Below are 12,667 nucleotides of genomic sequence, written 5' to 3'. Positions count from 1 at the left end.
AACCAATCCCACTCTCAACTTCTCAGAATGGACAACAGACAACGTGGCGGCTTTCGAGGAGGACGTGGTGGCCCCGGCGGCGGCGGTGGTGGCCGAGGCGGCGGCCGTGGGGGTGGAAACCAGGGTTCATACAACAGGGACCAGCAGCAAGAACGAAAGCCCCGCGAGGCTATTCTAGACCTGGCAAAGTTTATGGATAAGGCTATTACCGTTAAATTCAATGGTGGAAGGGAGGGTGAGGGTTTTTGTTGTGTGGTGTTGCTTGAGAGACATGGTTAGCTGACTGCTGGTGTAGTTGTTGGAATTCTGAAGGGCTACGACCAGCTCATGAACTTGGTATTGGACGACGTGAAGGAGAACCTGCGAGGTATGTTTTGTGGCTCGAGAACTTTGCGTTTAGCGTATTGGTGCTAATAATTATGACCCGAGCACTACAGACGAGGACGGAAACGAGCACACACGCGAACTTGGCCTCATTGTTGCAAGAGGTCCCATGTTGACGCTCATCTCTCCAATCGACGGCAGTGAGCAAATTGAAAACCCCTTCCTACAAGAGAGCTAGAGCTAGAAGAACAGGTATCATTAAATTGCAGGAAGAAAAATTTATGATAATTACAGGGTTGGCGTTTTTTCCTTTTGATATTTTCTTGCCTCATAGGATTTGTATGCTATCACAGTACCCGCATCGAAAAAAGGGTCTGCGTTAGAGATCGCACCAATAAAGCGCAGCCGGACTTTTGCGTTTGCTACCTCTCGGTTGTGTTTGGTGTCCCCAAGCTGTTGGGAAGTTGTTGTATGGTTCTGTGTGAACTGGAGAAAGCTTAGGCAAAGCCAGCTGAAAAACATGTGACTCGGCTAGATTCCCAGAAAATCTAGGATAGGCGCAGGTTGAATACATGTGGTATGGTCGAGTGATATTTACCCTAGTAGCCAAGATTCATAGACCGTCACTCGCATACACCCGCCCCATAGAAACCACCCCGCAGCTTTTCATGCATGAAAAATCCATTATTTGGTTACTTTACAGCGGGACTTCAATAAGAAAGAGAAAAACTCCATCTAATACTAAGATACAAACAAAGGAAAATGTAATTGTCCTGAATAGGCCCAGAAAGGTAGCTATAGAATGATAAGGAAGGAACCTGTCCCCCTTCGAAATATTAAAAATGAAAAGCATAGTGGTGTTGTTTAAGCCTCAGAATCAAGGTCGCGAGCGCGCGAGGGGCCATTGAATCGACGCACAGTACGAACCTTTGGTTCGCCCATTCCTGGAATGACATCGATATCAACGCAGTGGGAATAAAACTATGAGATAACTGCCGTTAGTATCATTTACTCGAAACACAAATAGTCAAGGGCTAGGCTCACCTCAAAGTGACCCGAATCCACGGCCGGTCCATACTTTTCACTGTAGTCCCAGACCCAGTACACCGAGTATGTAGTCCCAGCCTTTACATATGTAGGAATCACGAAACCACTATCTCTGCAGTTTTTATTTTTACCATATACACCGACCCCCCTGTCTTTGGAGATTTTGGTGTGGTTGGGTTCCGCACATTCTCCGTCATCGAACTTCGAAATACCAACGAGTGCACCTTTGGGGCCGCCATCGCGCGTCCATGTCCTGACATCTCCCAGAGTCGTTTGCTTACTCGGCTGCGAAGTACCGTACCAATACGTTTTACCAGCTTTCCCAGAATACACTGGGTCTGTCGTATGCCCATTCTCGCGATGCCATCCGATTACTCTGTCTCCGGGGGACGCTTTAAGTCGGGGTGTTCCCGGTAGATTTACGGCATCCCTTTGAAATTGATTACAGATAAGGGATTTATTAGACTCCATCAAGTTGACATGGTGCAAGTCGGCTTGTGGGTCGGGTTCGACTGTTGGAGAGTTTGTTAGATTATTTATATAAGAGCTATAGGTATCTTTAAGCGATTATCATATATGGGACGTACAGAAGTTTCTAGGATACCCAATAGCGCCGGTACGCTCGACTTCGATGTATTGGAGCTGTGTGTGAAGGGCGTTAGCGTATTATCAAAAACCGGAAATGATCTTAGATCAGATTATTTTACCCATGAGTGTGAGGCAACCAGTTGCACTCCCAAGATTATTAGAGCGAGAGGTGAAAGTTGGGTAAAAGTGCGTTGGAAAAGCATGGTGAAATCTTTATTGTCGTGAATATGAGGAGCTGTTCGTTATGTTATAAATGAAGAATTAGAGTATGTAGCTAAGACTCGACGCCCTGTATTTAAATACAGCGGGTCAGTAAAGATCAATAGAAGTCAATTTAAACTCATGATTGAAGCTTAGCTTCACTTACCTTCAAAAACAGAAGCCTAGCAAATGAACAGAAAGAGTGCCGTTAATACTATTTACAATATGAATACCAGCATCTTATTTACTCATAAACGGTGCGTGGGAAGCACTGTAATATAATACTCATGAGCCCCACCTCGAAGAAGAGAACAAAGGCAAAAAGTCGTGCACACAAATGTTTGGCTGCACTAAACATCCCATCTCAAGTCTCTACACTGGTTGAATGCCTTTTAGTTCATGTAGTGCTCAAAGGATATGATACAAGCTCGGTACTAGCTGCAGGCACATACGTTAACGTGTCATACTTGATTGGGTGTCCTATAATTCAAAACCCGGTTCCTGCATATGCACGTGCATCCTGATGGGTCAAGTCTATTGTATGTACCTGGGCCTTCATATGATTTGTCGCTCTTAACGTGCTCGACTTTGTGAGTTGTTGATTCATTATCCGAAGTCGTGGGAGAGTTTTGCATACGTTAGGAATTTGACCGGGGTTGTGTCTAACTACCAATGATGGTGTGTCCTAGGGTAGAGAAGCTGCACAATGTCACTGTTTGGGGTAGACTGACAACTCGACTGTTCCATAGTCCAAATTCAATGCCGGTGTGATAGCACATTAAGGCTTACAAAATCATAAATGCCACGAGTGATCTAGGATGAATAAAAGGCGATTTACAAAAGTGACGATATAAATAGTTGAGTATTTCCAACTTTTCTAATTACAACGGATAACAGTCTTCTTGCAAAAGCCCCGGCAACCGCCCTCTAGTTCTTGCCTTGCTCGATCGTGTGTTCCTATTGCGGAACAACGCAGAAGGAATGAAATTATACTCAGCATTGTAACTGCCAAAGGAAAAAGAGTCACTAAGATACATTGCAGATATTTGTTCCCAATATTACAGACGAGGTGTAAGGCAACAAATATGGAACGTTCCTCCCACTAATCATCCTCCAAACAACCTCCGTTCTCTAGACCGATGCATATAAATGCAAGTAAAGGAATCAAAGTCCTATACTCACGCAACTAATAACCATGTTGATCTTTACACGTCTTACCCCGAGAAAAATTCAGAACCTCCAAACCTGGGTATATCGCTCTTTCTCTACGCAATAGACCCATACACCCAGTACATAGGAAACGGTATTTTACCGTCTGTTGTTTTTGTTGAGATCCTGGAAACATGTTTCGACTTGTCGCTTCAGCTGTATTGTGTCAGTTCGACCAGACAAAGCAAGTAAATTACTAAACATACCTCCTTGTAGGTCACAACAAAACAATTCATGCTGTCCCGAGAGACCAACATAATTCTCTCGTCTACGCCGGCATCCAACTTGTTCAGGCAGCTCAACACATGTGCAATATCCACCACCGGTTGACCGTTTTCATCAACCGAATGAAAGACATAATCTCTGAAGAGCTTCAAGAAATAACGATCACCAGTTTCACTCCATCTTGGATCATGATCAAACTCAGGTCTCTCATTGATGAAGCCAAACTTGCACAAAAGCCGGACCAGCCGACCATTCTCAAGTTCTCTTGAAAGCTCCGATTCAAGCGAGTCTTCATAATGAAGAGCGCTGTCAAAATTCTGGAACGCCTGATTGGCAATTGTCTTGATGAACTCTTCCACAGACTTCGTTGCACCTGTGGCAAGAAGGTAGATGCTGTCATGCAATTGCATAGAGTAATGTCTCCTGATATAATCCATACTTTTCTGGAAGTTTTGAAGCGCTGTTGGAGTGTTGCAAGCAACGGAAAGCATGAGCCGACCTAGCTGGGTCAGGTCCTCAAGCTGAGCCTCACGCACCATGTCCTGAGTTTTTATGGTGTCTGGATGAATCACGTCCAGGATACCGCAACAATTCAAGCGTATTCTAGCACGATCAGTCAATATCATTCCAGACATTTCTAAACTGGTTTAAGTACCGCATCTTGCTTGTAACCAATATTTTTGATCCTTCGATTACCCTCGCTGCCAGACCTGCACTATGAATGACTTTCAGCGCTGAAGCAATCTGTACAATGTAACTCCATAGTACTGGTTCTGGAACTATAGGCCCAACAGAGTGTCGAGGGGTAGTGTATCTTGGACTTGGCCCAAAGTGAGTCTCAGCCAGCGTCTTGGACAAAGGATGATAATCATAGACGAAGATGATAGCTACAAGACAAAACTTAGGCATGAACGCTCACAAGCTCGTCGGATGCAATGAGCCGAAAGAAGATCTAGATTGACTTACAGCTGTCTCCAAATTTTGTAGTAGTCCAAGCGTTATGGATGGTCACTATGTTTGCGCTCAAAACTTTTTTCCATCTTTGTATTATTCTAATGTCGGCTTCGTTGGACAAACGGAACCCTATACATTGATATCTCACCTGTTAGGGCTTTTATATTCAAATGAACCGCGGCAAAAGAACTTACCCTCAACTCTCCGAAGCGCATATGGATTGGCATCTTCATTTGAGAACGCCTTATAAGCCCAGCTTGGATATCCAAATACATTTATGTTCTTTTGGTTTGATGTATCTAGTGGCACTAAAGAGTGGAATTCCTCCACTGCCGGGGGAAGAATCGAAGTAACACCTTTATCGGGACGAAAGAGATATTCATGTCAATCACCGTCCACCCTGGCTAATAAGGGGCTGAAAGAGACTAAATTACTTGGTAAAGACTGCAACGTAATTTCTGCTTTCCTTTGGAGCTCTTCCCTGAGATTATCGGACATGAAGAATCCATGGATGTTCCTTTGAAACGGTAAAAGCTTTTGCGGAAAGGGAGCCAGAGGAGCATAACGGTGGTAAGGGAGCTTCAAAGTGAGATAATGGAGTTAACAAAACTCTCCATTGTGAAAATCAAACATGGTAAAAATTGCAAAGGGGGGCACAACCAGAGGTGTATATGACTGTGTTTGTGGGAAAAACATATCGCCCGTCTGCGCATACGGATTCACCGGCTGTGAAACCGGAAACTCGTATGCATTCATTGCGTTTGTTGCCGCGTTCTTTATTTTGTTAGCCCTGCGCCGTGATTTCGTAGGCGAATATACATTTTCCGCCAATCCTATTGGATCAAAGCCATGCTGCTGTAACTGATAATTCTGCTGATGATCAACTGCGTGGGATATTGAGTAACTATCCACAATCAGCTGACAAGAAAACGAGTGGGGAAAGCCTTTGAGATTGTAAGCTACCCACCCATTATTAGGATCATGAAATTGAGGCGCAACCGGGGGTGTCGCAACTCCTAGCACGTCAGCTCGAGATGCCGCAGAGTTTGCCCTGCTCAATGTATTACCAGTGGTGTGTTTCGGGGTGAAAGGTGCAGCGTCCGCAACGTTCGGGGATATTGTCTTCTTGGGGGGAGTCGCCGGAGTGAAAGAGGGTGAGTCTACATTGAATTTCCCTCGTCCGCTCCCAGATTGCTGTTTTTGCGAATGGGGATCGTGATTGAATGCGCAGCCTGGGGTGATCTTAGTGACCTATTCCAGGACATCCACAACCTCTGACCTCTCACCCTTATCTTGGTAACGACAATACCCGTAGATTGTGATGTTTCGACAAAATGTGTTGGTAGATTCTGCTTTGTGTCAGGACCAGCGGATATCCGTACAATCAGATTTCGTGGATTGGAGTATAGCGGACCTTTCGCTTTTGGTCGAGGTGAGGACGAAGCACCACTGATAGACCGGCGGTTCTCATTCGGAGGTGGAGTTCTTGATCCTGTCGGCGAAGCACCAGTCACAGATATTCCAGGGCCACCGCTCGTATTTGGCCTCAGTGGAGAGGTCAATGCCTGGTTGAAATTGCGGTTGCTGCCCGTCGCCGTTGACGGTCGTTCGGTCATCGTGGAAGTTGTTGTGGGCTATGGATATCCGGGAGAGAACAGTATCCCATGCAGGAATGTATCAAAGGCAGATTATAGCAACAAGTTTACTATTATTTATTATCTTTTTCCGTTGCCCGAGGATTAATAATTCTGAGCGAATACCATGGAAGGGAAATTGAACAGATTCCGGAGGTTCGCTTCGGTTGATCCTTGCTTTTCTCTCTCTTTCCCTCTCTATGTCTGCGATGAGTCTATATACCTCTCTCACAGATTAGAGCCTCCACAGCACGAGAGTACAGGTTTCCCCACGCCTTAAGTGTTTCTTTTGATGGAATAATCTGAGGATCGAAGAATACAGCTGTTGAATGAGATTCAGGTACAGTTGAGGGATATTTGTAATATGGAAAGCTCTCCTTGTTTATCGGGAAAGCTGTGTGTATGTGGTTATGGAGGAGAAGGGATGTATCTCTCTCTACCTATGTAGGTATCTCAAGGACCAGGTATCGCAAATCGTTTTGGGGGGCAGACTTGTGTAGCGATGGGTGGGATGCTGAAAGGTGCAGCAGGAGGCTGTTCTCGGACAGAATAGGAGGGGAGCGCTCGAGGAGGAGAAGAAGAAGTATGTAGAGGCGGCGCGGCTGTCCGCAGGTTAAGGAACGGCGAAGGGCTTACTCGGAAGGAGGGGTGCATCTAGCCTCGATCTGGGAATAACCTATCAAGTTTAGTGGCTTGTACCCCACGTTACACAGCCCATGCTGTCTGTACCTGATCTTCCAATGCGGAGACTTCTCAAGATCTACAAATGAGAATTTGGGTTTCCTAAATTCTTTTTTAAATCGTAGAGGTGCTGGAATATATTTTGGAGCTCGTATGGGTCGATCTGCCTTCCATGACTTGCCTGAGCATCGAGGACCTTCATAACGCCACCACACGGGCTTTCTATATTGCATATGATATATGCCTGCAATTACATGTATATAGAAGAAATCTGGCGAAATCGATTTCTATTTAGACACGTTCCTTGCACGCGGTGAAAAATTGGTGTCCCGAGACATAGGAACAGAAACAAAGTTAATATATTAATCCACCGTAGCACTCAAGCGCAGAACCAGGATCAACTGCAACTTAAATTATAATCCAAATACATTTTAAATATTTAATATTTTTTTTATTACAACCACTAACTTTACAGATACTGCAACTTTCATTTAGAAAATCCACTTGGATTTCAGAAAGGAATGATCATGATCAAGGATTGCGGGAAGCTTGGGTCAAGAATTCCAGATTTCTAGTGACACTACTCAAATCAACTAGGTACACTAATATCTAATACCAAACTGGACTATTGGTACGCATGTCGGTTTCAATGAGGGAAGTTTCTTCGCTTTTACGGGGAGGACTGTATTTAGTTGGATATATACGCGTATGATTCTGATAGCCCCAGGACATACAATATAAATCATACAAGATTGGTGGCGAAAACTTACATGTATCTATTAGCACCTACAAGGAGTTAAGGTGACATGCAGGGAGACCCGACTGTTTCGATTATCCAGCCTTTATTGAACAACTAATTGTTATTGGTGTTATAATTCAACGATTGCGTATAACGATCAAGACAGGAGAAAGATCATGTTCTTGACGGGGGAAAAAACCACACATTAGTATATCGCTAGTCTCGTGCCCAGATTTTGGTTGTGAACTCGTTCCTCGTCCTGCAGACTACAAATCGCACCACAGGCTGTGAACGGGACTAGTATACCGCACGTTACCTCTGAGTACTCTTATCCCAACCCTCGATGGAAAAGCTGGCTCGTGGAACACATAGAAAGCGCAACCGCCCCATTCAAGTTAGCCTGTCATATTTAAACAGGATGCCAAACATAAATCGGGATACACAATTACTATAAGTTTAAAATGACAAGCCAACCTTCATCAAATTTATAGTTGTTGGCTAGCAAGGGATGATATGGTTCGAGTGATAATCCATGACCCATGAAGGCTACATATCCAGGCTACATCCATCCATCCAGTAAAAGAATACATGAGCACACCTAGAAATACATGATTTTTTGCAGATATCGATAGTGATAGCGAGAGTGAAAAACAAAGGAATGCCGGGGCGCATGACTTTTTAAGAAATACATGCCCCCATCAAGTAAGTGCAAGATCTTTGGAAAAAAGATTTTACAAAAGTGTTGATACATTGCGGCTATCCAATGTGATCACGGTTCAACGGTTCTTTCCGGAAGCCAGGCCCGAAAAGCGAGTGCAGGGAAAGGAATAAAAGCGCTAATTAACAGTTACAAATGGGTACAGGCACAAATAGGAAAGGTGGATTCATGTGAGGATGATATGGGGAGACATCAGGCATGGGATAGGGGACGATGTTTTAACATAAGATCATATATCATATGACGTAAAGACAAAGTGGGAAATACGATCGTGTATAAGAGTTCTTCCAGGGTAGTTTATGGGTAGTTTATGGGTAGTGGTGCAGGAAGGGATGGGGTGGGAGCGGAGAGGACAGGGGAGAACCAATGCAAGACAAAAAAGAAACCACAAGACAGGCCCGTCTTCAACCGATCCATCTAAACGAAAACAAGAGGAAGAAATGAAAACAAAAGAAGAATAAAAACATGGTGTATCTCTAACCAGGATTCATCAAGCATAAATATATCCTTCAGATCCTATAGTCAGACATTCGCACATGCTTTTTTTTCATTATCAACCGTAACCGCCGGGAAAGAGCAACTATGAAAAGAAAACAAAAACCAAGAGATACGGAGAGGATAAGAGAAACAGCAAACTCCCCCAAGGACCCCGAGTTGGAAAACAAAAAGAGAAGTAAAAAACCAAAGGTAATGCCCAGATTTGAACCGACTGATTGAATAATGAACCTCTTCATCTAGGAAACTCGGAAAAATATTTTCTTCTTTCCCCTCCCTCCACCCTTCCATCTTTCGTTCTAACCTTGGCAGCAGAAAAAAAAATTCATTTCCGTGAGATTTTTAACATTTAAGAAGCTTGTGCCTGCTGACGCTTCACTTGTTCCCTTGTCCATCGAGCAGTTTCAAGTGTTCTAGAGCTAAACTCCCGGCTTTGTCGTACTTCCTTGATCATGGCACCGATCCAATCGGCGCGGAAGTACTGGGCAATCTCGCCACCGGGGAAAGCATCCGCCAAGTCCCTACCTCAAAGTAAGTTTGTGTAAAAAAAAAAAAAAGAAAGAAAAATGCCTCGGGATATTGCAACTTACCCAAGAACACCCATGCCAGATCTCATCAGTCCTTCAGTCTTGTTTATGTCGGCATTTACCGATGACAGGAAGCCGAATATGTGCTGAACGTAAGGGGCAAGGAGAGAGGCTAAATTTACGTTAGCATAATTCCAGTGTCTAAACACGCTATGCAACACAAGGTCTCACTCTTATCGCCTGATTTCAGAGCAATGATGATGCCGTCGTACGCATCCATGATTCCTTCTCGTAGCGAGATAACGTATTCTACCATCTCATAATTGCTATCGGTACTGGCAGTAATCCCAGACGCCTGTTGAAGAACACCCATGACCACTTGCAGGTATGTCTCGAAGTGGCCCCCAATTGCTTGAGCAATGTCACCAAAGCACTGAAGAATTGCTGGCTTGAATTGCTGGCTAAGAGTGTTGCTCTGTTTTCTTGTTATTATCACTCAAAACAAACCATTGCAAGTAGGAAAACATACCTGGAGATTGTTGAGCAAATAGTTCATGAAGTGGTCGCAGTAAGGCGCTGCCTTGTCGTTTATTGAACGAGCAATGTCACCCACGAGACCAATAGCCATTGAGCAGAGCTGCTGCTCTTCCTGGTTGCCAAGGGCATTGTAAAGGAAAGGCGTGAATGCATCCATGTAATTGGTGAAGTCCTCCTCCAAAGCATTAGCCATAGCTCCAACGGCTCCAAATATCGCGTCAGGAACAGATGAGTTTGGTGGCAGCGTGGAGAGGATCCCCAAAAGGATCTGCATGATGCTATCGGCCTGGGGCTTGATCTCCTTGTCCAAACGTTGAATGATAGTCTGTTCTACAAGTTAATATGGGGAATACTAAAAGCTGTCGAAAACGCTGGAATCCGTACCATCAATACTACAGCCAAACTAGTCTGCATCTCCTCCAAAGTGATACGGTCATCCGTGCTAACAATTTGTCCTCTCAAGGCAACAGTCTTCTCTAGCCTCTCCATGATTACAGTGCACAATTGAGCAATAGACGGCAGCTCATCCTGTCCAACGTTGGCAACAAAAGAGTTGAGGACTTCGTAGCAAGCCGTTCTGAGCTGGTTATCAGCGTCGGATCTATAAATAAATGTTTGTTTAGCCTTAGTCCCCAAAAATTTGGTGTGGGAGTTTATTTATACCTTTCAGTTGCGGCCAACAGGGCACTAACACTATCCTTAAAGTATTTCGACAACGAGTTTTCCTCAGACTCGCTTTCAATGCCAAATCTGTCCGCCAAGTTCATCAAAGCCCAGCAGCAAGAGCTAGCCATTTTTGGACTATCCTTCAGGCCGGAGAATAATGCCTGAATCAAGCTTGGCAGATGGAGTTGAGGGTCGATAGATTGCCCACAACATTCGCAAATCCTCCCAAGAGCATAGGCTGCAGAGTCTTTTACCATTAAGTTTTTATCATCCATCATTCCCACAAGTACAGGCAGAGCCTGCTTGACCAGGGGATCAAGTTGCTTGAACTCTGGTCCTTCCATGATTGCACCAAATGCCGAAACAGCAGCATCTCTTAACCTCCAGTTTTCGTGGCGCAAGTTGGCCTCTACAAATTGCAAAACATGGCCGATCACCAGACCCTGGACACGCGCGGAGTAAAGCTGCAGGCACTGGTATGCTGCACGGGAGACATTGTACTCATCGTCCGCGGCATCTTCGTCCTGCTTTGTGAGGAGCTCCAATAATACTGGGACGACCTCTGGAGTGGCAATACGCGCAAAATTGAAGAATGGCCGAAGCTCAGTCATTCCCTCTGCTTGGAACTGCATACTGTCAGCGTCTAAAGTCCGATTGAACAGCTGGGGTCGGATTTACCTGTTCATTGTCATCTTCAACAGCGGACTCTTCCTCACAAACTGTGCACCAAAATTCAATGGCCAATTTGGAGACCTCCTCCTCCTCGTGCTTCATCCCCACAATTGTCAATCCAAATAGGGCCTTCTCCATGTAGAACTTCATCTTGTCGTAGTAAAGATTCATTATCCTGTTCAGGCAACCAAATGCTGCCTGAGTAATCCTGTAGTCTGTGCTCTGTGTGGCCTCGCAGATGACCTGCATGATATAGTTCCTCTCACCATCATTCTCAAAGTTGGTTCGAACAAATTCCAGTGAATCACCCAACGCAACCATGGCCGCATATCTTACGTCGGCGTTAGGCTCCTCCTTCCGGGCACCCTGCACGACGGCCGTGAGGATTGCATTAGAGTGCTGGTTCAGACTATCCCGGAGTTCCTGCTCCTCTGATTCACAGATATAACCAATGGTGGTCAAGGACGACTGTTTAAGGCTGTCGGAGCCTTCGCCGACGTTTCGTACCAGTGCAGGCATCAGGTCCGGCCACTGATTTCGGGGGAGTTCGATGGCGGCGATGGCCGCAATGAACTGCGCGGCCGATTGCCCCGCACGGTTGTCTGTCGAGGCTAGTGTTCGAAGAGAGTTTTCCCGGACTTGGGTCTTGATGGTTGGGTCGACCTGGGTGAGCCATTTCTGCTGTACCTCTAGCAGACGTGTTCGCTCTTTGGCAGTGAGGGCGTTCTTCAGAGCGATACCAGCAGCACTACGGATAAAGGGAGATGTCTCTTCATTTGCGAGTTCCGCCGAGAGCATTTGCAGATACTCGGGCTACATAAAAACCACAAAAGAAGTCAGTTTCCCGCCTCTTCAAGCCAGGGAAATCGGATACCCAACGAGGTGTGGGGGGGGGGGGGCAACGTACAAAGTGTTGGACGGCAGCGGTCGAAAGCTGCTCCTCAGCAGCACCACGGATAGCATTATCTAGAGAGAGAAAAAATGAACATCAATTTCCGGAGCAGAAATTGGGGTTGGAGGATAAACAAAACTCACCGGCAGATAAGGTATTTGCCAACACCTCAGAGACGTTCATGGTTGCGGTTGTGGTGGTTTTGCGATGAGAATGAGATGGCGATGAGATATGTAGTTTAAATCGACGACGTTGAAAATTAAAGACTCAAGGCGTCGGGGAATCGGTTGTGATGATGGAATTTGTGGATGATGATGGTTGTGGGTAGAAACAAGTGGGAGAGGAAAGAGGTAGAGGCGGTCGTGGAGTCTACTGAAAGAAGCACGAGGCTGTCTCCTGTGTGGAAAAGTTCAGTGTCAAAGGTTTGACGCGGGCCACAACAACTCTGCCTTAGGGGGAGTAATTGCGACGTTACACAGCGTTGAATACAACAAGAGATTGTGATTCCTGATTTACCGGAGAAAAAAGGGAGCAAAATAGAGAGTTGTAATCAGGGGA

At 45.3% G+C, this 12,667-nt stretch overlaps 4 protein-coding genes across 4 annotated transcripts; 1 reads left to right on the top strand and 3 right to left on the bottom strand.

Annotated features, from left to right (window-relative positions):
• Positions 1-27: 27 nt before the first annotated feature.
• On the top strand, positions 28-562 carry LAJ45_02248 (uncharacterized protein; the record flags this gene model as incomplete). The annotated part of the gene is made up of 3 exons (XM_046111840.1): positions 28-235; positions 296-367; positions 438-562. 3 exons carry the CDS (start codon positions 28-30, stop codon positions 560-562), a joined length of 405 nt encoding a protein of 134 aa, XP_045974740.1.
• Positions 563-1,188: 626 nt separating this feature from the next.
• LAJ45_02247 (uncharacterized protein) lies at positions 1,189-2,162 on the bottom strand (the record flags this gene model as incomplete). Its single annotated transcript, XM_046111839.1, has 4 exons — positions 1,189-1,305; positions 1,369-1,883; positions 1,959-2,013; positions 2,079-2,162. The coding sequence occupies 4 exons, from the start codon at positions 2,160-2,162 to the stop codon at positions 1,189-1,191; spliced, it is 771 nt and encodes a 256-aa protein (XP_045974739.1).
• Positions 2,163-3,468: 1,306 nt separating this feature from the next.
• LAJ45_02246 (uncharacterized protein) lies at positions 3,469-6,164 on the bottom strand (the record flags this gene model as incomplete). The annotated part of the gene is made up of 12 exons (XM_046111838.1): positions 3,469-3,525; positions 3,576-4,197; positions 4,250-4,481; positions 4,561-4,677; positions 4,743-4,904; positions 4,983-5,127; positions 5,209-5,322; positions 5,368-5,452; positions 5,516-5,561; positions 5,616-5,780; positions 5,835-5,897; positions 5,963-6,164. The coding sequence occupies 12 exons, from the start codon at positions 6,162-6,164 to the stop codon at positions 3,469-3,471; spliced, it is 2,010 nt and encodes a 669-aa protein (XP_045974738.1).
• Positions 6,165-9,164: 3,000 nt separating this feature from the next.
• On the bottom strand, positions 9,165-12,292 carry LAJ45_02245 (uncharacterized protein; the record flags this gene model as incomplete). The annotated part of the gene is made up of 9 exons (XM_046111837.1): positions 9,165-9,336; positions 9,406-9,514; positions 9,574-9,817; positions 9,872-10,204; positions 10,264-10,480; positions 10,543-11,171; positions 11,224-12,030; positions 12,125-12,183; positions 12,253-12,292. The coding sequence occupies 9 exons, from the start codon at positions 12,290-12,292 to the stop codon at positions 9,165-9,167; spliced, it is 2,610 nt and encodes an 869-aa protein (XP_045974737.1).
• Positions 12,293-12,667: the final 375 nt, after the last annotated feature.

The sequence above is a fragment of the Morchella importuna genome (genome assembly GCF_003444635.1).
Source record: "Morchella importuna strain M04M26 chromosome Unknown Morimp01GS004, whole genome shotgun sequence".
Taxonomy (NCBI): domain Eukaryota; kingdom Fungi; phylum Ascomycota; class Pezizomycetes; order Pezizales; family Morchellaceae; genus Morchella; species Morchella importuna.
This window is presented reverse-complemented; position numbering and strand designations above follow the sequence as displayed.